The following is a 23944-nucleotide window of genomic DNA, read 5'->3' as shown; positions in this document are numbered from 1 at the left end:
ATGTTTAGATATTACACTGGTATCAGATAATTTGGTAAACGCATGTGAATGGTTTGTTATGAATGATTCTACCATAGGAAGTGACCATTTTCCAGTTCTCACTATTGTTAACACAAATGTATGTTTCCAAGAAGGAAGTACAATTAACAGATGGTGCTTTGAGAAAGCAGTCTGGGAAAAATTTAGGTTATGTTGTACGAAGTCAGCAAACCTTGTGACGTTAGAAGGTGATATAGAGGAATGCACAAAGCAAATTACAGAACACATTATAAATGCAGCACATTTAAGTATTCCAAACAGAACAACAAAGGGCAGGAAGAAAGTGATCCCCTGGTGGAATGAGGAGTGTAGCAGAGCTGTAAAAGAACGAAACAAAGCCTTTAAAACATTAAAGAAGAATTCATCACAAGAGAGTGTTTTTGATTTTCAAAGGAAAAGGGCAGTGGCACGTAGGACAATTAAGTTAACCAAAAAGAAAAATTGGAGAGAGTTCTGTTCCACCATAGGTAGAGGTGTAGAGTTAGGGGATATATGGTCTATGTTTAAAAGAATGAGTGGGAAAAGGAAAGTGATTAAAATCCCAGCTTTGATAGATGGAGGAAAGACGGTGGTGTCAGACAAAGAAAAGACAGAGATGTTGGGTAGGGCTTTTGCGGCTGTGCATAGTGGTGATCACCTTATGGATATTCATAAGCAACAGAAAGACCTGGCACTCAGAGAAAATAAGGATGTGAAGCTGAAGAGGGAAGATGGTACAACAACTTTAGATGTGGATTTTACAATAACAGAACTCAATATAGCTCTGCTTGGCACGGGATATACAGCCCCAGGACAAGACCAGTTATGTTATGCCATGATCCCGACAGCTGCCAGTAGGGTCAATTAAGCTAGTGTTAAGACTGTTCAATAAAATATGGAAGGATGGAATAATACCGAGAAGTTGGAAAAGTTTAGCAGACCTGGTAAAGACCCAACCAATCCTGGTAATTATTGACCCATAGCTCTGACATCTCACTTATGCAAATGGTTGGAGAGGATAATAGTTCGTAGGTTATCACATGTAATGGAACAGAGAGGACTACTGAGTAATATACAAAATGGATTTCGGAAAGGGCGCTCCACAACAGATGCTCTCGTTAGAGTAAGTAATGAGGTAGAAAAGGCACTGAAAATGAAAGAGCTGATGATAATAGTGTATTTTGACATTGAGAAGGCATATGATACTATGTGGAGGGAAGGACTACTTATTAAACTAAATAGAATGGGGTTTGAAGGAAGGATTTATAACTGGATACTAGACTTTTTAACAGATAGGAAAATTAGAGTAAAGGTTGGATCAGAAATTTCTCCAGAGTTTAAGGTAAATAATGGCATTCCCCAGGGGAGCGCAAGTAGCCCTATATTATTCAACATTATGATTAATGATATATTTTCAGATTTAGATGGACACATCAAATCAGCGTTATATGCAGATGATGGGGCCATATGGATGAGAGGAAGAAATGAGACATATGTGTTAGAGAACATTAGGAAAGCAATAGGGAAAGTAGAGAAGTGGTCATTCAAGTGGGGATTTAAAATATCAACAAGCAAATCCTGTTATATGGTGTTCACAAACAAGCGAAAGTGTCATATACAAAAGCTTTTTCTATATCAGCAGCCAATGGAAAAAGTATATGAATTTAAGTATTTGGGATTGTGGTTTGATAGTAAGTACACATGGAAAACACACATAAAGCAATTGGAAACTAAATGCAAACAAAAAAAGTTATTAATTTACTGAGAGTGGTGGCGGGATGCAACTGGGGTGCAGAAAAACAGTCACTAATTGACATATATAGAGCATGCGTGAGGTCATCAATAGATTATGGTTGCATAGTATATGATGCAGCAGCAAAAACAACATTGGAAAAAATTTATAAATTACAATACAGAGCCTTACGGATATGCATTGGAGCCATTAAGACAACTCCCATTAACACAATACTCATAGAAGCTGGAGAGACACAGAGGACATAGAGGAAGTGGGAATACAGACTAGCAGCTATCTGAGAAACAGTTTCCATAATTATCTAAAAATCTATACAGATGGATCTAAAAACAAACAGGAATGTGTGGGAATTGGAATACATATACCAGAATTCTAAATAAATATCTCAAAACGATTATCGGATAGGCTATCCGTATATACAGCAGAAATAGTGGCAGTCATTATAGCATTACAGTGGGTTGAAGAGGTCAGACCTGATAGGGTGATATTATTCACAGACTCCTTAGCAGTTATTAAAAGCATTCAGTCAACGACATCTGTCAGAGAAGACCTATTGATAGAAATATTTCACAGCTTGTTAAGATTACATCGGGGAGGGATAGATGTTCAGTTTTGCTGGGTGCCAGCTCATGAGGGAGTAAATGGAAATGAGATTGCAGACAAACTAGCAAAAGAGGCATTACAAAAGGAAATAACAGTTCAAGGAAGGAAAAGGAGAAGGAAAAACAGCCATTAAGAAGAAAGGTACTGAAATATGGCAGAAATGGTGGGAGGAAGACAGGAAAGGAAGGAGTTACTATAAAATACAAAAGTCTGTCAGTAATAAAAATTGAATGGCACCTTGTTTTTACTGGGGAAAAGGAATAGTGAAAAGTGTTAAAACTGTGGGGTTAAAGAAAATGTTGAACATATCATTTTGCACTGCATATTGTTTGAGTTGGAAAGACAGATATTTCAAGATAGGGTTCAGGAAGCAGGGCGGGAATGGAATCTGATGGGGGTATTGGGAACAGAAGGAGAAGAAAAGGGTATAAGAATCACCAGGAAGGCATTATTTAAATTTCTTAAAGACACTTGGTTGGTGAACAGAATATAAGAGCACCTTATTGAGGTTGATAGCTGAGTGATATGATGTTACACACTCCAGTACAGTAGGTGGCGGTATGCACTTAAAAGTTGTTTGCAATCCGCCATTAACTAAGAAGAAGAAGAAGAAGAAGAAGACGCAAATGCCGTACCCGGAAGTCCCAGCTACGGAAGTGTGTGCAACCGAACAGGCGCGTCGTTCAGAAACAGTTGTGTTTGTTTGGGCGAGTTACTCAGGAACAAGTCGGGGCAAGTACCCTCACCAAAATGAGGGCAGAAATCTTAAATGTAATGTAAAAGCATTGAAGCCACTGTACGCAGGCCTATGTTGTTAGATAGCCAATAGGCCTAAATTTTAGTATTTCAAGCTTGTAATTAGTGTAAAAGTCGCCAGAATGTTCATTCTTAAGCGCGCGGTGTCCGTGGGAGGCATTATTGTTCTTCAATGCACTTCCCTCTCTGTGGGCAATTTCTCTACTAGCCATTGCCTAACATCCTCAAAGCGAATCAGCCCGTACAGCTCAGTGGACAGTGAGCGCTACTCTTCCCTTGTGAAGTCTGTCATGTCATCCAGGGTCAGTTCTCAAACCCCCGAGAGTCTCCAAGCGCAGGACGAGCATATGTATGGACCTGTTGTCAAATCTCAGGCGCCCTCCTCAAAACCAGAGAGGGTCCCTAAAACCCTTCATCCCTTCTTACACTGTGAAGAGACTGCAGGATCTGAGGAGCCAGAGTCAGGACCTCCTGCCCGGATTGTGTTAAACCGAAACCAAGGCAGGTCTTTCATACCGAGTGTGACTCGCATTCTTCAGCAGACGCTTTCCCCAGAGCAGATCTTCTACCTGGAGAGATGGAAGAGGAAGATGATCGCAGAGCTTGGAGAGGAAGGCTTCAAAGAATACACCCAGAGTGAGTTTTTGGAGTAAATGTAATTTGGGTATTGTGGGGTTTCCAGAGGCATGACTAAAAAGTGACTGAACTTTGTTGTATTCAATCAGATTTATTCAGGCAAGGGAAGCTTTTCCATTCAGCTTTGGAGGACATTCTTACATCAGGGGCAACATGGAAAAACAAAAATCCTTCAGAGAGACCAGAGTGTCCACCTGAGGTAGGGGGATACATGGAGAGCATCTCTCACATACTGGAGGACGTCAAAGCAGTGAGAGCTATCGAAAGCACTGTGCAACATGACACGCTCAACTATCTGGGAATTGTGGACTGTGTTGCTCGCTACAGGTACATTTGCAGACAAATGTAGGCTGGGCTTTTTCCATACCAGACTTGACGTTTCCCACCAACCTTCACTACACTCACACGGTCCATTTTTGTACCGCAGGGGTGTACTTTGTGTTATTGACTGGAAGACTTCAGAGAAGCCCAAACCATTCCTGAGCAATACATACGACAACCCTGTTCAGGTGGCAGCCTACGCCGGGGCTCTGAACAACGATGGCAACTACAAATACCAGGTGATCTACTGAGAGCATTGATGATCTCATAATTCTTTGCTTGATCATGTAACTGATTCCTTGCTTTAAAGATAAATGATAGAATCTTAAAAGAATATTGAATCTTTGTGATTACTGTGTGTCTGCCACAGTGTACGACACGGCCTCATACGCCACTGCTCTCGTCCTATTGCAGGTGGAAAATGGACTCATTGTAGTAGCCTACAAGGATGGCTCACCTGCCCACGCTCATCAGTTGAGCTCAGAGCTGATGTTGGAGTACTGGAAAACATGGTTGATTCGTCTCGAAGAGTTCACAGAACAGAGGTGAAGCAGTCGCAACACTTTGTTCTGTTCCTTTAAAAATAAAAGTCAATTCTGTTTCCACTTTTGTTTTTAATACATCATGTTTTTTTCCAGAAATAAATGCATTCCTACTGTTTGATTATGTTGTTATTAACCTGCTCTCGCTGATAGTATTTGCCTCCATAAACTAGTAAAACTGAAAATTTTAGTTGAAATTTCTAATGTAATTGATAATTTATTAATGAGGTAATAGTCTCAAGACTTCACTTTGGGCTGTAGTTACTTGTGATGGCAATTTCACATGGTAGTTGACCTTTTACAGACCAAATTATCAATTGAAAAGACCATTTAATAATGAGCATGGGCATAACCTAAAGCCCTGCCACGAGTTTTCATTTACACCTAGCACCAGAGCAGTAATAAATATTCACATCATTTACATTAACATTTTATTATTTTTGTTTCAGATCCAGTCATGCATCAAGTGGTTTTTCTGAAAAGAGATGAGATGTGTAAAGAGAAATCTGCAAGCGCATGTCCACTGTTACAGTTTAAGGCAAGTGAACCTGAACAGGAAGTACAACATGCTCCCATGCAGTATCATGAGCTTTTTCTCCCTAATTTCTGACTAGATTTTTCAGTTCACCTTTCCCCTTTTCTGTGCTGCAAAGGCACATTTATTAGCTAACATTCTGAGAAAAATTTAACATTGTAGGGACTTCTTCTTTGAGATCTTTAAAGATCATTGAATCCAAACCAGGTTTCTCTGTATGAGGGATCTTCAATGAAGCCCAGGTTTTTAAAGAGCCTGTATGAGAGCATGTTCTCCTCCTCTATGAAGCAATACACTGGGTAGCCCTGAGTGTGGAGTTTCTTGGTCATGGCGCTGACCAGGACTCTAGCAAAGCCTTTCCCTCTGTGCGCTGGCAGAGTGTACAGCATCCCCATGGCACACGACGCATAAGTCAGGATCCAGGACACGGGCTTTCCTTCTGCATCCAGCACGCAGCAGGAGGGGAAGTTTGCGAGCATGTTCCGGATCATCCTGGCAGCCTCCCCGCTCTTTCCAAACTTCCACGTCTGATTCACCAAGCCAACGTGAGATTCATCCAGAGAGCTCACTGAGATCCCTGAGCTGATGCAGAACAGAGCAGAATCCTGTTTCATTAATGAACTATTAAACCTAAAAGAATGACTCTGTGGCACACTAGACACTAAAGATATCATTGCATGGATAGGCTTTACCTGTCTATAGAGGGAAGGTGTCCTCCCGTATCATCATGTGACACACTGCCAGTTTGCTGCTGGCTATATCTTTTTCTGCCGCCACTGCTTTGAATTTATTCACATGACGAAGATTAATTCCTTGAAAAGAAATAATAAAGTTATATTTTTAGTAAAGTTATTTACAAACAGGTGAAACTGAGTTTGGCATTTGTGTTTTTGTGTTCTGAGAAAGTGAGAAAGAGATATATAGAGAGAGAATTTAATTTTCAGAGAGGATCAAATACAGTTTAAGAGCAACTGAATTTATTTTCTTACAATTACACTCCAAACTCCAAACTAATTCCTGATTAATAAATTAAATAATTCAAATAATGCTATTGAAATTCAGTTTTTAAATGTATGTAATTCAGATTGTGCAATTTAAATTATTCAAATTCAGGCACTAGTGAAACATATTTCCGCCCATAGTTTTACATAGGTTGCTTAGAGTTGAGGGTTTCTGTTCTCTCGTTTGTTTGCTAATTTCTCTTTTAGTATTTACCTATGTGTTTTTTGCTCTCATAACTGTTTGTGGTGTATAATGACATAAAAAGCCAAATTTACATCTTAAAGGCAGCACTGGAAACATCACTTATACTGTCAGGTGTCCAGGTAGCATAACTGCCTCTTCCGTTATTATGTCTTGTCACTGAGTGATGTAAGAATCATGCTGCTATGTAATAGCAAATTACTAAATAAGAAAAAAACAGCTGAATAATAGGAGTGCAATGAATATACGGTCATTGGATAAGAGGTATTTGCTAGGAAAAGAAACGGAGTAAGAGCTAAATGAAGTGACTTTCATGTTATTATTAAAGAGACAATGAAAAGAAGAAATGTGGTTATTGCTATTACCAAGACAAAAGTATCTGGTCCAATCAATAACAGTGGACTTCCTTATGGTTTCCTTCAGAATAGGTTCATCATTTGCAAAAACCAGTGTGTCTTTGAAGAGATCACCTTCTGTCAGAAAAATGGGATGTGAAGATACTGTCAATACAGAAATACAAAGAAACGATATGTATGTAGATAAGTAGTTACCTGTTCATATTGTGGTTTGCAGACAAGGAAAGTATACCGAAGTGCGTAGTTCCCTCGAAGTCCAAGGACGACTGCAGCCAAAACTAAACGTAGCTTAATGTTTATTTAACTGAAATGTGGTGCCTTGAACACCCTGTTGTTTAAGCAAGCGCACTGCACTAAGCCGGCTGGGTTTATACAGGTCGTTGTAGTTAGGGTAACACCTCTGACACACCCACCAAATGAGATATAACCTCTTATTATATGATAACTACTCTGCTTGGTTGCCTTTTGGTTGACAACACAAAGAGGTAGAGAGGAAGAGAAGGAAAGAGAGCAGGATGGAGTTGGCACAGAGACAAAGAGAGAGAGTGAGTAAACCGGGTGAGTAAGTGGACAGGTAGCCCAGTCCACATAGCCAAGTCAGCTACAGTTCTGCCCATATTCAATTCAGTGGACTCTACATTACTAGGCTAATACTTGTAATGAATTACTTTATTTACAATGTAAATACTCTTTTTGTTTGCTTTATTTATTATTAGATTATATGTCTTTCTCTAGTATAGACCGAGACAGCGAGAGCAGGATGAACCGGGTAAGAAAGTGGACAAATAGGGAAGTCAAGATGGATGTATGTCACATTGTCACTAGGGCTGAGCCCTCCTAAAAGTCTGATCCTAAAATCGCCCTTTTTTTTTTAACATGAGCAGAAAACCAGCTGAAACAGATGAGCTGTTAAAGTCCGGGAGTTTATAACTGAATTAAAATGAAATAATTTATCATTGAGATGAAAAGGTGCCACTTGCATATTTAAAGAGTTTACTTCCACAAACAAAAGACTCAAAAGAGAAGGGAAGACTGAATCATGCATGCGTGTGTGCTGACTCAGCAGGGATGACATGAGAAAAGTTGATCTACAGGAGAAAACATATCTGAAAGCAGCACAGAATGCCTGAGAGCCTGACTGCATTATATTCTGTTATAGTTTTTCACCTGCCACCTGAAATTTGTGTTTCCCTTTACATAAATAAAGACATTTCCACTATACATTCATGTAGAATAATTCACCAGAATGCAGGAAATTAGCTGTTTGTTGCTCAAAATGTTCATATAATTCATCATTGAAGATTTCTTAAAAACAGTGTTAAACATCGTCTCGATCTTTTGAACCCAATATCGTGTCATCACATCTCTAGAGTTAACACCAGCTAAGTTAAGTTAATGCACTGCGTGTTATGGCAGAAAATTGTGTCCTCTTACATTTAATATTTTATGCATGTTCTTTAATATTATTATTCTTACTATTATTCTTACTGTTATGTCTTATAGCTATATATGTATTGTGTTTTTATCCTTAACCTTTCCCTCTTCTATACTCGCTAGTCCCTCCACATTTACTAGGGTTTAGGTCAGAGCTGTGAGATTGTTTTGGTGTTTTCCCTCTCTTGTTGTTCCTCTCCTCTCCTTTAATGTTCATTCAAGGCCAAGCGAGGATCTCTGTTCCCCAAAACATAGAAACCTAGACTGTGTAAATGATTATGCATCCCTTTGCTCGGGGCCAGACGCTCGAAGCTGCCCTAGGTGTCAGGTCTCTGGACCAGCTGTATAGGTGTCTTAGTACTTCTCTGTTCATTCTCTTTTATTAATAAATTCTTCAAAGACAACGGTTGGTTGTTACTCAATTATTTGCTTAATCCCTCACCAGCGAGATACAATTTCCACGATACTTCACTTTGCATTGTCATATGACTGATCTCTACAGTTTGAGAGATCCAACAAAAGGTCCTCCACCATCAAAGTCACACATTCTGCTTAACTTTCACCAATGTGGCTCTCAATTGGCTCAAAGCCCAGGATGGGTCAGGTTCACCCATTAGCTCATTGATTTCATCACATATTGTCTATGACAAATAAGACACAGTGCCTCTTCTTTTTCCACTTCAACTTTTTAATATGTTCAGCTAAGAATGGGTCAAATTGTGATAGCAATTCTAGGATGCCAAGGAACTTATCGTTATGGGTTGACCCAAACAGTTCATTGTCTCAACACAGCTCATTTTCATTTGGATCTCTCCTCTAAATACCTGTCCATATTATGAACAGGTGATATTATTATTGTATTTTTTTGTGTTAGCTAAACAGTCCAGGTTGTTTTGCAATGCATGGATAATCAATAAATTGTATATTCTGTAATAGATAAATTAAAATATGACAATGACCAAGAAAGATTACAGTTCTCCTCAGCTACTCAGAAATCTGCAAGCGCATGTTCATGAACAGTTTAAAGCAAGTGAACCTGAACAGGAAGTACAACATGCTCCCATGCAGTAGCATGAGCTTTTTCCATAGACAGTATATTACTGGACGAAGCCACCCCACTGATTTGAATGGAGAGCAGTAAAGCCAGTTTTGGACCAATAAAATACTACTACAGGGCTACTTCCTGTTGGCACCAGTGTCTACTGCGCATGATCACGCAACATAACCGTGGTTTAATGATGTAGAACAACGACAGAAACACCGTAATTCTGGTAGCTGCACAGCTGCACAAACAAAAAGTTTCTTAGCTCCGTTTGTCTGACTCGGATCGTCCCTGTTTAATCAGCCCACCTATGAGGCTCACCTGCAAAACACCAATGCAGCGTCACTGATGGCCGAATAGTTGTTTTAGATTCACTGAGAGTTTATAATCTAAGCAATATGTTTACATCTCTCATGGAACCGTCCATGCAGGCTTTGGTCAGCTTCTCTGTTTCAGCTGTGGCTTACCCCCTTGGCTTTTTCTCCCTAAAATCTGACTAGATTTTTCAGTTCACCTTTGCCCTTTTCTACGATACAAAGGCACATTTATTAGCTAACATTCTGAGAAAAACTTAACATTGTAGGGACTTCTTCTTTGAGATCTTTAAAGATCATTGAATCCAAACCAGGTTTCTCTGTATGAGGGATCTTCAATGAAGCCCAGGTTTTTAAAGAGCCTGTATGAGAGCATGTTCTCCTCCTCTATGAAGCAATACACTGGGTAGCCCTGAGTGTGGAGTTTCTTGGCCATGGCGCTGACCAGGACTCTAGCAAAGCCTTTCCCTCTGTGCTCTGGCAGAGTGTACAGCATCCCCATGGCACACGACGCATAAGTCAGGATCCAGGACACGGGCTTTCCTTCTGCATCCAGCACGCAGCAGGAGGGGAAGTTTGCGAGCATGTTCCGGATCATCCTGGCAGCCTCCCCGCTCTTTCCAAACTTCCACGTCTGATTCACCAAGCCAACGTGAGATTCATCCAGAGAGCTCACTGAGATCCCTGAGCTGATGCAGAACAGAGCAGAATCCTGTTTCATTAATGAACTATTAAACCTAAGAGAATGACTCTGTGGCACACTAGACACTAAAGATATCATTGCATGGATAGGCTTTACCTGTCTATAGAGGGAAGGTTTCCTATGTCCTCCAGTATCATCATGTGACACACTGCCAGCTTGCTGCTGCTTACACCTTTTTCTGCTGCCACTGCTTTGAATATATCCTCGTGACGAAGATTAATTCCTTGAAAAGAAGTAATAGTTATATTTTTTAATGGAAAAGTTAGTTCTGAGAAAATGTATTTAAACAGGAAGATTCAAGGTATTCAGTCTGTAAGAGGTGTTTTCAACCTACATGAACCTATAAATGTATTTGAAAGACAAAACAAATGTCTCAAAAGATCCTCTGATATTTTTGCGAGTAATAAGTATGTTTTAAATAGTCTTCCTATAATAGAGGGTTTCTGTTCCCGTCTCAATTCTCATTCCCTGTCATCACATCTCGTCTAGCTAATTTCTTCTTTCTTATCAGCCTATTGTTTTGCTCTTGCCATGTAATCATTCTGTACTGTAATTGCACTGAGGCACTGTTCTTTGTTCTTTCTCAGATCACTAAACGACCTGCCTTAACAATAGGCGAACTTCAAACACAATAAAAGTATATAATAAAAATTCTAAATAAATTTACACCTTAAAGGCAGCACTACAAATTTAACACTGTCAGGTGTCCGGATATCATAACTGCCTCTCTATTCTATATTTTGTCACTGAGTGATGTAAGAATCATGTTATGATCTTATGATCTAAACAAAATACAGCTGAATAATAGGAGTGCAAAGATCAGTGCATGAATGGCATGGTAGTATTTCAGTGACCATCCAGTCACTGGGTAAGAGCTATTTGCTAGGAAAAGAAACTGATTAAGAGCTAAATGAAGTGACTTTTGATGTTGTTATTAAAGAGACAATGAAAAGAAGAAATGTGCTTATTGCTATTACCAAGACAAAAGTATCTGGTCCAATCAATAACAGAGGACTTCCTTATGGTTTCCTTCAGAATAGGTTCATCATTTGCAAAAACCAGTGTGTCTTTGAAGAGATCACCCTTCTGTCAGAAAAATGAGATATGAAGATACTGTCAATACAGAAATACAAAGAAACGATATGTATGTAGATAAGTAGTTACCTGTTCGCATTGTGGTTTGCAGACAATGACACTGAAGTCCGGCCATCTGTCCGCTAAGACCTTTACAGGGTCTAATCTGACTCTGTTTGTGAGGACCAAATAACCATAAACCTTAAAAATAAAATAACTAGTTAAGCTACACTGTAACAGGCCTACAAAGAATGGCAGTGCATATATTTAAGGTGTTGTCAAGCAAACACAAATAAGAGGAGCTCATATTAGTAGTCGACTTGCAATAGGCTACAGAATTTGTTCTCACGGCAGACCTGACTTCACACACCGGTTGCGACCGAGGTAAGAATCTTATAAGCTGGGTCTCAGCGATTTTCAGCTGCTCTCCGGTCAGTTCCACGATCATTTCTGGAGAGATTTTCAAATTTTAAGTCTGGATTCTCAAGGAGTGTACCGAAGTCCAGTATACAGTGAGAACGCATGGAAGTCTGTGCTGTCGATTTTATGGTGGGCGTTTTTCCCCCGACGGAAGTTGGTTTGCTATTCGTACTTTCGAAACAATTTCTTTTATAGCCTAGTCTCATTTGCCCGTTTTGTTATATGCTATCACTTCTCAAACGGGGCAAATAATTGTTGCAAATCTAGTTTGGTATTTGAAAAACTTTTTTTCATCTTTGTCATAAAGTTCTTTCTCGATTCCATCGCCTTTAAATCCACGTCTGAAAAGAAAGGAAACACTGTGACAATTGTTTCATAATGGTGAAGCCTTTATTATATTTAAGGAAACACTAGTTGAATCTGGACTAAATTTACACAGGGAACCTGAAGCTTTGACATTAAAAAGAGAAAATACAACATTGTTTACACAAAATATGTTTATTTTGGGGGAACCATCATTACTGAAAATGGGGTGTATAAAATGCCAATGCAGTATGTGTATGAACATTATCTGAAAATTCTGATAGAAAGCAAAGCATGAATCAACAAACCCTATTTTCATTTGGATCTCTCCTCTAAATACCTGTAGGCTATTATGAAAAGTTGACGTTATTATTGTATTATGTGTGTCAGAATACCTTTTTCATAACTTTCCATTAGAACAGTCCGCGCTGTTTGAATTGTTAGAAATCACAATGGTTACAAAATCAAAAGTTGAACTCATACCATGCCGCCCTGTATGAGGGATCCTCAATAAAGCCCAGGTTTTTAAAGAGCCTGTAGGAGAGTACGTTCTCCTCCTCTATGAAGCAGTACACTGGATAGCCCTGAGCGTGGAGTCTCTTGGCCAGGATGCTGACCAGAACTTTGGCATAGCCTTTCCCTCTGTGCTCTGGCAGAGTGTACAGAATCCCCATGGCACAGTAATCATACACCAGAATCCAGGACACGGGCTGACCCTGGCCGTCAGTGATGCAGCATGACGGGAAGTTGCTGATGATGGTTTCAATATATTTGTAACCCTGCTCGTTGCCTCCAAACTTCCAGGTGTTATTCACCAAATCAACGTGGGAAGGGTTAAGAGATGAAATCCTTGATTCAAGCTCGCTGTAGAGAAAACGATCATGATAATCTTTTATCTGAGTGGAGAAACAATATTATTTGACTTTTCTCTGATTTAGGTGAAATGTAGGCTACACGTATACTTTACATATCTGACTATACCTGTCAACTGCTGGTGTGAGCAGATGGCTGCTGTCTGGCAAATACAGAAGATGCACCAAAACATAGCCTCTGTTGTTGACATTTCTGTCAGAAGACACTTGTTTGAGCATGGGGGCGTGGGAAATGTCAAATCCTGTAAAATGATTCATATGTTAATATCATTCAGTTATTTTTCTTTGCAGTAGAGGAGGTATGCACATCCTTAACTTGGTCAAATATGACAAAACCACACTGCAAAAATGCGGCACTACAAGTTAAAATAAGTATATATATATAAATCTACTTAAATCTATAAATATAAAAACTACTTAAAGTATCAAAAGTAAAAGCACTCAATTTAATATGTTATATAGATTATTATTACTGATTACACTATCACTTCATGTCATATGCACGAACCTGGCACATTGCACATATTTGTTCATTTGTTGTTAATTGTAAATTGTTATGTTCCATTGTTATTTTTATTTATTTATTTATTTATTTTATATTGTCAGTTGTATTATTTTTCTCTATTCTTCTGTTATTCTTATACAACTTGCATTTGTTTATTACATATTTATATATTTCTACATCTATTTATGTCAGCTCTATGTCTGTCTGTGTGTAGCACCTTAACACCAAAGCAAATTCCTTGTATGTGTAAAACACTACTTGGAAATAAAGCTCCTTCTGATTCTGATGCATTAATGTTTTTCATTTTACTGTTGGTATAGGTGGAGGTGGTTAGGTGTATCATAGGTTACTTAATAATGCACCATATGTTAAAAGCTCAACATCTGGTTTGTTTTGTGTTTATATATTATTTGTAAAGTAGAAACTAAAGCAGTCAGGTAAATGTAGTGAAGAAAAAGGTTCATAGTTTAGTTCTGAATTGTAGTGGAGTGGAACTATAAAGTGGAAATATTCAAGTAAATACTAAAAACTGTACTTCAGTAGGCCTACAGTAACTGACTAAGCTAGCCTGTTTAGTTAATTTTCTACCATTGAGTTATGAGTGATGATTAACCCCTGTTGTCCTGAATAACAAAACACAGCTCTCTAAACTGACCTCCAAGTATGAAGTAAGTGCTCCAGTCAAATGCATCCTCCTCTGTCAGAATTTTCCTTAAAATCTGTTCATCCATGGTGTAGTATGTCACTTTTTTCCGGATCTCCAGAGTGCGCTTGTTCTGTGAAGCAAACACACAATATTGCAATCACGCGTCTTACAAAAGTTTGGCTCCAACACATCTAATTCTCCGACGGGATGTGAACTCACCTTGGGGTCAGGTCGGCAGATGATGACCCTAAAATCAGGCCATGTGTCAACAACTACCTCCAATGTACTTGGCTTGTTCCTGTTAATTCCATATAGGAAACCGTATACCTACATCACGAAAAATGTAGAGCTACATCGGCTTAGAAGTAGAAACACACTGCGATTAAATGCTGACACATTGATTACGGTAATGTATTTTTGCTGTGGTCTTAGTTTACGTTAACGTTACCTTAAAACTCTTCGGTAAGTGTTTTAGCAGAACTCCTTCCGCGATCTGTAGTTCGTCTCTGTTTAGGACCTTCATGTTTGCGTCCTTACTGATAGAGTTTATCCAGCACGTCAGTTTAAATGATATGTTCAAAGGTGTCAAGAGCTGAGCCTTTATTGATCATTAACAGCCGGCCATTGTCACTCACTGTATCTGATCTATCTCAAACCATAGACCACTTCCTGTCTGGATTTTAAAAATAAAAGCTTTGTTTTCTTTTTATCTACAGTCTATGTTTTTATCCCAAATTATTTGTGTAGGCCTAATGATTTACTGACCGAAATGAAGTTTATTTTTAAATAAAAACTGTATTGGTGATTATGTGGTGTTGTGGCAGTGAAAGAATCCACTTGCATTTATCAGCCATAGACTGTATATAAAAACATAAAAATCGTGAAGGCACCAGAAATATATATATTTTCTACTTTTCAATCATTGAATGTGTATTATTTGGTTATGGTAAAGTTAAATCATGACTTTGTTCATCCCTAGAATGAGACATTCCTATCAAGTCAAATATCTAAAGAGAGAAATAATTAAAAATCATCTTATTTCTTATATATAAAATTGCAGTTTTGCATCCTAAATACACCTTTCACAGGATTCATACTCTCTAGGGCAGCAACTAACAATTATTTTCATTGTCGGTAATCGTGTTGATTATTTTCTTTATTCAATCAATTAGCTGTTCAGGCTATAAAATGGTGAAAAGTGTCATCAGTCAGTGTCCTGATTTTTCCACAACCCAAAGATATTCTGTTTACTGTCTTAGAGGACTAAAGAAACCAGAAAATATTCACATTGAAAAATTACTCAAACAGATTGTCAAAATAGTTGCCGATTAATTTAATTGTCAACAACTAATGGATTAATCACTGCAGCTCAAATACCATCCATTCATCCATCCAATCGTCAACCGCTTATCCTGCGTACAGGGTCGCAGGGAGCTCAAATACCCTCATTGTCTAATGTCAGATAGGAATGCTTAAAACACACACAAAACAAACTTTTATTTACTCTTTCCAAAAATAATTAAACATAAAACTGAGATCTGGACAGCACAAGCCTAATACCTAAATGCATTAACCACATAGACACATTCATTTAAGTTCACATGCTTTTTTAATTTAATTTCATTCTAAAACAGTGTGTTTTTAATAGGCTAATCAACAGTTCAGTACAATTATTAATTTGTTTGGTTTAGTGCATTAAAAGTTGCTCCTCTAAAAGTCAATGTACTTCTACTTTGCCATACTGCATAGGTTATTCTTATATCTTAAAAATGCTTTCAAAGGTTATTCAATCTAGCATACAGTGAGGCAGTATAGGAAGGAAATGGAAATGCTTAATACTTTTGTTGTTCATCTACAGGAAAATACATGTTCCTCTGCATGATGATTATTCTGCAAAATATGAAAAGAGAGGTTCTCCCACGTAGTTCTTCTAGCATTTCTCTTTCAACAGCTTGATGTCATTAATCCATGGGCGGCTCCAAACTGTAAATGTGCACTCGTATGGCTGAGGAAGAAAAGGTTCAGAACACACGTTATATAATATACATAGATGGAAATAAAACTGCATATAGCATTGCATCTTCAAGAGTATATTATAGTCAAAGATCAACGTGGCATTTTTTTGTTTTTAAGAGGGCATGATGAACTTAATATCTTCTCTTAAAGCACTGTAAAAGACATCACAATCCCCACGCCCCATATTCAAATGATCATAATTATTTCATGATCAGATGAAGTTAATTAAATATTTTCCTCTTTCAAGAGAGTAGACCAAATGACCAAGTTTAACAAATGATTGAACATTAGTCTAATTTTTTATACACCCTGTGTGATCATGTATGAAGATCAGATTTTGGTATGGTGTTATTGCCACCCTTAATAAAGTCTTTACCTGAGCCTGGGCTGGGTCTTCGTGGATGGCACACACTTCATTTGCACTGTCCTTTCTGCAGGGGGTCTTCGCCATTCTCACAGTTATGATATACTTGGAGCCAGCAACCACCTGTAAGGAGAAGTGGATGGTTTGTGGAAATACAGTTCCTCTTTAAATGACTACCCCAAATATGGACGCTTGTCATGATCAGCTTGTATCAGTCAAACACAAATAAAAAGTCCACACCAACACACACAAATGATATGGGGAAGCTACAATGTTTGGGCGGGTCCTCTTTCAGGGAGGGCTGTTACTGTTAAATGACTACATATTACCTAAAGAACAGGTTTCCAGCTCGTTTATTTATTTTTAAAAAGGCTGGGACCTACCAGCCGCCTCGACATGTTATAGACGTCACAAATTTGCCTGACAGGTCAGGAGATTATGGGATTATGTTGTTTATTCAAAAGGGTCGTGTTATGTCACTGCCAACACCTAGTTTTAAGAGTCAATTATATATATATATATATATATATATATATATATATATATATATATATATATATATATATATATATATATAGATAGATAAATGACTGCATATGCTTATAGACATGTTACAGTGACTTTAGGCAGTACTTTAGCGGCCTATATTTACACTGGATAATCTTGATTTCATTAGCTAGGTGGCTTTCCGTTCAACTACAACAAAGAAGATATTCACATGTCCAAATTAAAGGTTAACGTTACTAACCTGTCGCTGAACCTTTACCACTTCTGCCACTTGGCTGAGGTACATGTCGTTGTTGGCCCTGTTGTGTTGGACGACGGCGAAATTCAGGGCATTTCTCGCCCCTTCATCGTTCACATCCATGTCCTGGAAGCCGCCTACCATACCACCTAACCCGACGGCTAAAACCGCGGCGAGAACAGTAAAGACAATCTTCCACATCTTGTTTCTGTAGCTGCGGACTCAGTACGACACAACAACAAGCCCGTTTCTTTCCTCCCTATTATATAAATAGCGGCGTCACGGCTGTTGTGACCACCGAGAGTTGCGCATCTCGCAGCCAATCAACAATCTCTGCAACGCATCGCCCGCCTACTCCCTCCCTCTCTCCCCCAGCTTCACCAGCCTAGTCGCGTGGGTGTTTCCGTTTGTTTCTTCCATTTGTAGAAAAGTCCAACATTATCCCAAGACACGCTTAAAAGGAAGCAAACAAGGTGAGTTTAAAGTCATAGTGGTTGAAATTTGGCGTGCTTGTACACGACTTTCGAAGCGCAGTGCGGAAAAAATAAAACATTTTCGACCTCTGTCCTACTGCAGGTCTAACACAAACAAACCTGTGGGCGCCCACCTTTGGAACTGCACAATGCAAAGACTGCAGGTTTTAAAGTAAGTAGGTTTTTTGCCACTCACACTGATATGATATCGAGGTATAAATATTGTTAGTGATATCAGAGCTGTTATTGAGTTTTTCTCGTATCTTTATGCACTTTGTAGAGAAACTTTCTATGGCTTGGATGTTGTCCAACAGCAGCTTCTAATAGGCTCAGCTGTGGCAGCAGGGGGGGCATTGGCATACATAATGCTCAAAAGAAGAGAAGCCAAAACAATTCCTCTTGGAAAAGGATGGTGGGGGGCAGGAGAGAAGCCACTGTCAGAGGATGATCAAATCTATCCCTTTAAAGTGCAAACCACAGATGAAGAGATTAAGGTCCTATTGAGCTGTTAATCAAACTTTTCATTCAATTACCACATTAAAAGTAATGAGTGTCAATAATAAGACAGGAACATGTTTATGTGATGTAATCAACTGTGCTCTTATTCAACAGGACCTTCATGAGCGCATTGACAGAACCCGCTACACTGATCCTTTGGAAGATAGCGGCTTCCAGTACGGCTTCAATTCCACTTATCTCAAGAAAGTTGTTTCTTATTGGAGACACGAGTTTGACTGGAAAAAACAGGTGGCAGTGCTTAACATGTATCCACACTTCAAAACTAAAATAGAAGGTACACACAGCCCCGCTAAATCAACAGGGTTTGCGTTAATAATTAGTATATTTGGCCAAGAATCAGTCCACACACAGTTTTCTTTTCTTTTGTTTTCATCTAGGACTGGATGTGCACTTCATCCATGTGCAGCCACCACACCGCGAGAATCAGAAGGTTCTGCCTCTCATGCTCGTTCACGGCTGGCCTGGCTCCTTCTACGAGTTCTACAAGATTCTGCCACTTCTCACGGAGAACAAGGATGGTCTTGCGTTTGAGGTCATATGCCCATCTATCCCTGGCTACGGTTTCTCAGAGGCCCCTCACAAACAAGGTAGATGATTCTAAATAAATGCATGTATTTCAGCACGAGCAGCAGGTGGTTATAGATCCTGTAAACCCGCATCTTTTTAGGATTTGACAGTCTCGCTGCCGCCCGAATTTTCCTGACCCTGATGGAGCGTTTAGGGTTCTCCCAGTTCTATCTGCAGGGAGGGGACTGGGGCTCCCTCATCACCACCAACATGGCGCAGATGAAGCCTCAGTAAGACAGCAAAACAAGCCCTTACATACCACAACTTATCACTGCAGTGGAATTTCCACCACCCTCTTGTTTTTGAAATGGAGCATTGTTAGATTGCTACTTAAGTTGTTAAACAGTACTTGCAGTGTGCAAAATGCTAAACTGACCAAAATCCACTGACACTACAAATTCCTAGAGACTTGCACAAATAGTAGACATTTTGCCAAAAGACAAACATGATGAAAAGATTTATAGCTATAAATCTGCACATAATACAGTTAGTTTTTGGTAATCTGTATCATTTTTTTCCAGGTGCGTGAAAGGACTCCACTTAAACATGTGTGTATCACAAAGAGGGTTTAAAGTGCTGTTGTCCCTTATGATTGGTCCTTATCTGCCCTTCCTGGTGGGCTTCAGTCGGGAAGATGTTCGCCGGTTGTTCCCTTTCTTTGAGAAGAATGTCTGGAATATCCTGATGGAAACAGGCTACTTGCACATCCAGGGCACTAAACCAGACACTGCAGGTGGGGACGCAACCAGGACACAGACTCTGAATCTTATGATACATATTGACACTGTTGACAGGTCAAGGACGAACTCAATGCTCTACAAAGAGTTCATTCTGCTGTTTCCAGTATTTTGTAATCTCAGCATGCGATTATTTGAGCTGTCTCTTAAATTGTGTGTACAGGCTGTGGAGTGAATGACTCTCCTGTAGGCTTGGCGGCCTACATTCTGGAGAAGTTCTCCTCCTGGACTGATATGGGGAACAGAGATCTGGCGGATGGTGGGCTGACCAGGTGCCAGAGGGAATTCTGTTTTGGCTTTTAATCAGTTTCAGCATAGAAATTATACGTCGATACGATTCAACAAGGTTTATGCGATTGTTGCAGGCTGTTAATTCATTTCAAATTGCTACATTTGTGCAGGAAATTCAGCCTGGATGACCTGTTGACATGTGTCATGATCTACTGGACCACGGGCTCCGTCGTGTCCTCCATGCGCTTCTACAAAGAGAACTTCAACAGTAATCCTAACAATAGAGTGGATGCAAGGTGTGTGGCCAAATGCTCATACTGTCAAAACTATGACTTTAATTTATTTTGCTAATTTGACATCCTTATTGTCCTGTCAAGTTATAAATGTGATAACACTTAATCTTTTGTTTTAGGACGGGGATATTTGTACCCACTGGACTCGCCGCCTTCCCTGAGGAGTTGATGCACTGCCCTAAATCGTGGGCACAAATTAGGTATCGGAACATCTACTCCTATACTTTCATGCCTCGTGGTGGTCACTTCGCTGCCTTTGAGGAGCCCCAGCTGCTAGCTAAAGACCTTGTTCAGTTTGTGAAAAAAGTGGAGAAGTTCTGAACCTCAGACCAATAATTATGGCACAGCTGTTCTTTATTACTGCTGTTGTTTGATTTTGACTGATCATTCCAAATGGCACACAAATGTGTACATCCTTATCAAGATTTTTACTGCACTACCATGCATCTTCATGCATCATTGCCTCTCTAAAACGGCAGTACTGTCAATCATTTTCAGGTTTTAATAGATGTAAACATATATACACAGATGACACTCCAGTGTATCCAATAATTGGATTGAAGAAAGCAATGTAATGCATTAAACATGTCAAATTATGCAAATTAAAATATATTGCACCAATATTATGTATGTTGTTCTAAATTAGTGACATTTTATGCAAAACATTCTTCATAAATAAAGAATAATGCACAATGTTTCAAACAGATTTGAATCACATGCCAACAAAGCCTCTTCGGAACACATTCTCTCGGTATTTCAGAAGATAAAAAAATATAAAACACAATACTGCTTGTGTCGATAAACCCACTATTGTTTTAATTGACATACGTTTAAGTAAAAAAACACAAACTCATTCATTAAAATATGGACAGCTCAAATATAAATTCAAGTTCAAAATTCCCTTGAACCACCATTAAAACTGAATTGCAGCATACGGATGCTGGAAAGAGAGCTCCAACCTCAGACTAAGGACTCCTTAACTTTTTGGCTCAGTTGCTGAAGCCCTTAATAGGCATGGGTGCCTGAAACCACACATAATCCTGCCCGTCTGACCCTTCTGCTCTTGGTTCCTTATAGGTGCTGGGATCAGTAGACAGAGAAATAATCCGGTTCTTTACACGTGTTGGCACTTTAAATTGTAGTTTAGGGCGGAACCAGCCTACACCGCAATCCCTGTGAGCCAGCGCTAAGACTGTGGTGGGCATTAAACGAACAGGTCTGCTGTCAGATAAAATGTCCGCCACGAAAAGAGTGCGGAAGAGTTGCCTTAAGCATGGGGATACCCGCAGACATTGATCCCCACCAGCCACTACCAGCGCCTCCAAGTTGATCTCATACAGCTCTTTGGGGAGCATGAGGGATCCACCCATGAGCAGCAGCACACGGGGCACCCTGCTAAGAGAAAACAGCACCTCCAGCTGCTGCAGCAATTCCTCTAGCTCCTGAAGGGTTTGTTGACACTTACGCCAGTCCATGTCTGCAGACTGCACCGGCCTCCGACACACTATGTCTTTATCCTGAAAAGCAAAACATTCACCAAACACTTAGTTTATCTCAAATCCACCACCACATTTCTTCATTTATGAAAATGTGATGTGCACTACAACACATTTTCCCTATTCACCTGCATTGAGGCCTGCTGTTTCTTCTGGGAGTACACCAGCTGGTCATACGTCATGGGTAGCTGCTGCCTCTGATAGAGAATGCACTTGAGGATCTCGCTGATGAAGCGGCAGCAGCTTTCCTGGGTTACAGTGCCTGGGAAGACCACATTCACACGGTCTTCGTGCTGCGCTTGTCTCACCACCTCAGCATCACTGTCCTCTGTGTTACTATGTTGTTTACTGGCAGTCACATTGGAATCTTGCAAACTTCTCTGACCAGAGGAGCCCTCTTCTTGGGTGTTATCTGTCCAAATGAGGACCAGAATTATGTCATTAAGATGAGCAATGGACCGGTCTTACTCAATTTTCAGCTGGTCATATGTTGATGAAATTTAGCAAAGCCAGTGCTCTTATAAAGCCATTGTCCCCTGTAAACATGTAGCCACTGTCTGGCTGTGGAGGAAGAGTTACTCAGATCCTGCATTCAAAAGTACACAAGTATTAATACAATCAAAAATAAATACTCAATTAATTCAGAATGGACCCTTTTTAGCGTATCAGGATATCACATATTATACTACTGGATTATAATTATTAATGCGGTAACATGCTGTTAATGCAGCTAGTCAGGGTGGGGCACATTTGAACTACTTTGCATAGTAGAATAATATTTTCTTTGTTGACTAAGGTTTTATAAGCAAATCTGTATGTGCAAAGTAACTAGATATATAATATTTAACAATGTCCATTACAGTTTCCCAGAGTGCAAGATGACATCTACAAATGTCTCGTTTTGTGCATCCAACAGTCCAAAACCCAAAGCTATTAAGCTTACAATTATAAAAACAAAAAATAAAAGATGAAAACTATCACAATTAAGACACTGGAGTCAGACAATCAGAGCTTTTACCTCATAGAGGACTTACAAACAGTTAAATGCTAATTAAAATATTTGATGATTAACTGTGCTGACTAATCAGTTAATGGAATAATTGTTTCAACTCTAAACTACCGAGTCAATACACATGTAGTAGAGTAAAACATTTAGAGTAGAGCTGCAACGATTAATAGACTAATCAATTCGTTTTAATGGTCAACTATTAAATTAATCGGATACTATTTTGATAATCGATTTATCAGTTTGAGTAATTGTAAAAAGGGGAAAAAAAGCTGAATTATGATTCCACCTTCTTAAGTGTGAATAATTTCTGGGTTCTGTGCTCCTGTATCACAGTAAAGTGAATATCTTTAGGTTGTGGACAAAACAACACATTTGAGGAGGTCATCTTGGGCTTTGGGTAACACGGATCAACAACAAAATACCAAACCAAGCAACTAATCAATTAATTGAGAAAATAACTGACAGAATAATTGACAATGAAAATAATGGTTAGTTGAAACCCTAGTATAAAGAGTATCTACAATATCTAGTACTGTTACCTACTATGTCTGCCTTAAATATACAGTATTTTGATGTAAATATTGTGTCAACATGTCAACTGGACACATTTAAATTAAAAGAGCAGAGGGGGGCTGTTTTAACAACCTCGGGAATTTGTTTCCCACTATCAAAATGGAAATGAGTTGTTTTTACACCGCAACAACTATCTTAATATTTTTGTCAACCTGTCGGCTTTAGAGACAACTAAAGAGAGTTGCCTTTAACTTTATTGCCCCCCCCCAAAAAATGGGTAAGTTACCCACACCACCGGTTACGTTAACACACCTGGAGTGATGGTTGTGGAGTGAATACCGGTGTTCTCTTTCTCTTCAGTATTATTCACACTATGCTGTTTTGAACTGAGTCGATGTTCTGTGGAGGCATCTTTCGATTCATTTGCTTGTTTCGCATTTAAACGTGTGTTTACGGCCCGTGGTGAGAGTTGTTCGGCGAGTTCCGCGTCGGGAACACTTTGTAACGTTAGGACTTTACGTGTTATATTCGGTTCCTCCCGCGTGATAATATCTTTTTCTGACGAAAACGAAAGGCGCATCTTTATCTCGTTGTTTCCACTGTTAATAATGGACGTATTCCCAGCGTCTTTTGAGTTTGATGTTGATTTAAATATGTTGGAGTCTTCTGCCATAGTTTTGAATGTCCCCGCCGGGTCGATTCCGCACTGCATCATGGGAAACGACTGTAATGCTGCGTTCACGTTACATGGAAAAATTCGGAAACAAGTGTCCCTTTTGAAAATATTGTTCGTCCGGCTAGTAGCCTATGTGATAATAATAAATAAATACATCAAATGCGTTTATTCCTGCGGGCACGAATCCCAAGTTTGTAGGTGATTCATTATCCTACAGCTTGCTGAATTTTGAACGTCACTGGTTACAAAACAGTTGTCTCAAATTAAAC

The 23944-nt window shown here is 39.3% G+C and overlaps 7 protein-coding genes across 8 annotated transcripts; 2 read left to right on the top strand and 5 right to left on the bottom strand.

Moving 5' to 3' along the window:
* Positions 1–3052: 3052 nt before the first annotated feature.
* Positions 3053–6037, top strand: mgme1 (mitochondrial genome maintenance exonuclease 1). 2 transcript variants are annotated; one of them, XM_038736961.1, is made up of 6 exons: positions 3053–3766; positions 3856–4093; positions 4194–4326; positions 4502–4632; positions 5079–5167; positions 5542–6037. In XM_038736961.1, exons 1-5 carry the CDS (start codon positions 3253–3255, stop codon positions 5116–5118), a joined length of 1056 nt encoding a protein of 351 aa, XP_038592889.1. In that variant the 5' UTR covers positions 3053–3252; the 3' UTR covers positions 5119–5167; positions 5542–6037. The 2 variants fall into 2 exon arrangements, with proteins under 2 accessions (XP_038592889.1, XP_038592888.1); XM_038736960.1 differs by having other exon boundaries at positions 5079–6037.
* On the bottom strand, positions 5321–9367 carry LOC119917698 (glycine N-acyltransferase-like). The gene is made up of 4 exons (XM_038738111.1): positions 9361–9367; positions 6733–6840; positions 5857–5860; positions 5321–5746 (listed from the first exon to the last, which is right to left on the bottom strand). The coding sequence occupies exons 1-4, from the start codon at positions 9365–9367 to the stop codon at positions 5347–5349; spliced, it is 519 nt and encodes a 172-aa protein (XP_038594039.1). The 3' UTR covers positions 5321–5346.
* si:dkey-76k16.6 (uncharacterized protein LOC566817 homolog) lies at positions 8825–11862 on the bottom strand. Its single transcript, XM_038736963.1, has 5 exons — positions 11661–11862; positions 11381–11491; positions 11194–11302; positions 10313–10439; positions 8825–10202 (listed from the first exon to the last, which is right to left on the bottom strand). The coding sequence occupies exons 1-5, from the start codon at positions 11736–11738 to the stop codon at positions 9803–9805; spliced, it is 825 nt and encodes a 274-aa protein (XP_038592891.1). The 5' UTR covers positions 11739–11862; the 3' UTR covers positions 8825–9802.
* Positions 11863–12076: 214 nt separating this feature from the next.
* Positions 12077–14696, bottom strand: si:dkey-76k16.5 (uncharacterized protein LOC566887 homolog). Its single transcript, XM_038736962.1, has 5 exons — positions 14485–14696; positions 14256–14363; positions 14046–14166; positions 12995–13127; positions 12077–12877 (listed from the first exon to the last, which is right to left on the bottom strand). The coding sequence occupies exons 1-5, from the start codon at positions 14557–14559 to the stop codon at positions 12478–12480; spliced, it is 837 nt and encodes a 278-aa protein (XP_038592890.1). The 5' UTR covers positions 14560–14696; the 3' UTR covers positions 12077–12477.
* Positions 14697–15514: 818 nt separating this feature from the next.
* cst3 (cystatin C (amyloid angiopathy and cerebral hemorrhage)) lies at positions 15515–17438 on the bottom strand. Its single transcript, XM_038736909.1, has 3 exons — positions 17165–17438; positions 16429–16539; positions 15515–16041 (listed from the first exon to the last, which is right to left on the bottom strand). Exons 1-3 carry the CDS (start codon positions 17360–17362, stop codon positions 15967–15969), a joined length of 384 nt encoding a protein of 127 aa, XP_038592837.1. The 5' UTR covers positions 17363–17438; the 3' UTR covers positions 15515–15966.
* Positions 17439–17494: 56 nt separating this feature from the next.
* Positions 17495–20602, top strand: ephx5 (epoxide hydrolase 5). Its single transcript, XM_038736907.1, has 10 exons — positions 17495–17634; positions 17738–17806; positions 17915–18128; positions 18247–18427; positions 18531–18740; positions 18821–18950; positions 19242–19453; positions 19621–19729; positions 19859–19984; positions 20101–20602. Exons 2-10 carry the CDS (start codon positions 17784–17786, stop codon positions 20300–20302), a joined length of 1407 nt encoding a protein of 468 aa, XP_038592835.1. The 5' UTR covers positions 17495–17634; positions 17738–17783; the 3' UTR covers positions 20303–20602.
* A 169-nt stretch (positions 20603–20771) lies between these two features.
* On the bottom strand, positions 20772–23729 carry LOC119916925 (MAD2L1 binding protein). Its single transcript, XM_038736908.1, has 3 exons — positions 23312–23729; positions 21606–21889; positions 20772–21498 (listed from the first exon to the last, which is right to left on the bottom strand). Exons 1-3 carry the CDS (start codon positions 23712–23714, stop codon positions 20971–20973), a joined length of 1215 nt encoding a protein of 404 aa, XP_038592836.1. The 5' UTR covers positions 23715–23729; the 3' UTR covers positions 20772–20970.
* Positions 23730–23944: the final 215 nt, after the last annotated feature.

Source organism: Micropterus salmoides, unplaced genomic scaffold, assembly GCF_014851395.1.
Source record: "Micropterus salmoides isolate LMB-PRFRI ecotype aquatic unplaced genomic scaffold, ASM1485139v1 Ms_hic_scaffold_22, whole genome shotgun sequence".
Taxonomy (NCBI): Eukaryota; Metazoa; Chordata; class Actinopteri; order Centrarchiformes; family Centrarchidae; genus Micropterus; species Micropterus salmoides.
This window is presented reverse-complemented; position numbering and strand designations above follow the sequence as displayed.

Excerpts from the sequence above, each read along its gene's own strand:
- mgme1 (XM_038736961.1), top strand. The coding sequence starts at position 3,253 with ATGTTCATTCTTAAGCGCGCGGTGTCCGTGGGAGGCATTATTGTTCTT. Across the intron at positions 3,767-3,855 it reads CTTCAAAGAATACACCCAGA|ATTTATTCAGGCAAGGGAAG; the intron begins GTGAGTTTTTGG and ends GTATTCAATCAG. Across the intron at positions 4,633-5,078 it reads GAAGAGTTCACAGAACAGAG|ATCCAGTCATGCATCAAGTG; the intron begins GTGAAGCAGTCG and ends TTTTTGTTTCAG.
- si:dkey-76k16.6 (XM_038736963.1), bottom strand. The coding sequence starts at position 11,738 with ATGATCGTGGAACTGACCGGAGAGCAGCTGAAAATCGCTGAGACCCAG. Across the intron at positions 10,440-11,193 it reads GACCAGATACTTTTGTCTTG|GAATTAATCTTCGTCACGAG; the intron begins GTAATAGCAATA and ends CTTCTTTTCAAG. Across the intron at positions 10,203-10,312 it reads AACCTTCCCTCTATAGACAG|CTCAGGGATCTCAGTGAGCT; the intron begins GTAAAGCCTATC and ends GTTCTGCATCAG.
- si:dkey-76k16.5 (XM_038736962.1), bottom strand. The coding sequence starts at position 14,559 with ATGAAGGTCCTAAACAGAGACGAACTACAGATCGCGGAAGGAGTTCTG. Across the intron at positions 14,364-14,484 it reads ACTTACCGAAGAGTTTTAAG|GTATACGGTTTCCTATATGG; the intron begins GTAACGTTAACG and ends TTCGTGATGTAG. Across the intron at positions 13,128-14,045 it reads CACTTACTTCATACTTGGAG|GATTTGACATTTCCCACGCC; the intron begins GTCAGTTTAGAG and ends ATCATTTTACAG.
- cst3 (XM_038736909.1), bottom strand. The coding sequence starts at position 17,362 with ATGTGGAAGATTGTCTTTACTGTTCTCGCCGCGGTTTTAGCCGTCGGG. Across the intron at positions 16,540-17,164 it reads TGGTAAAGGTTCAGCGACAG|GTGGTTGCTGGCTCCAAGTA; the intron begins GTTAGTAACGTT and ends TTCTCCTTACAG. Across the intron at positions 16,042-16,428 it reads AAGACCCAGCCCAGGCTCAG|CCATACGAGTGCACATTTAC; the intron begins GTAAAGACTTTA and ends TTTCTTCCTCAG.
- ephx5 (XM_038736907.1), top strand. The coding sequence starts at position 17,784 with ATGCAAAGACTGCAGGTTTTAAA. Across the intron at positions 17,807-17,914 it reads CAAAGACTGCAGGTTTTAAA|AGAAACTTTCTATGGCTTGG; the intron begins GTAAGTAGGTTT and ends TGCACTTTGTAG. Across the intron at positions 18,951-19,241 it reads ATGGCGCAGATGAAGCCTCA|GTGCGTGAAAGGACTCCACT; the intron begins GTAAGACAGCAA and ends ATTTTTTTCCAG.
- LOC119916925 (XM_038736908.1), bottom strand. The coding sequence starts at position 23,714 with ATGATGCAGTGCGGAATCGACCCGGCGGGGACATTCAAAACTATGGCA. Across the intron at positions 21,890-23,311 it reads CTCCACAACCATCACTCCAG|ATAACACCCAAGAAGAGGGC; the intron begins GTGTGTTAACGT and ends TCATTTGGACAG. Across the intron at positions 21,499-21,605 it reads AACAGCAGGCCTCAATGCAG|GATAAAGACATAGTGTGTCG; the intron begins GTGAATAGGGAA and ends TTTGCTTTTCAG.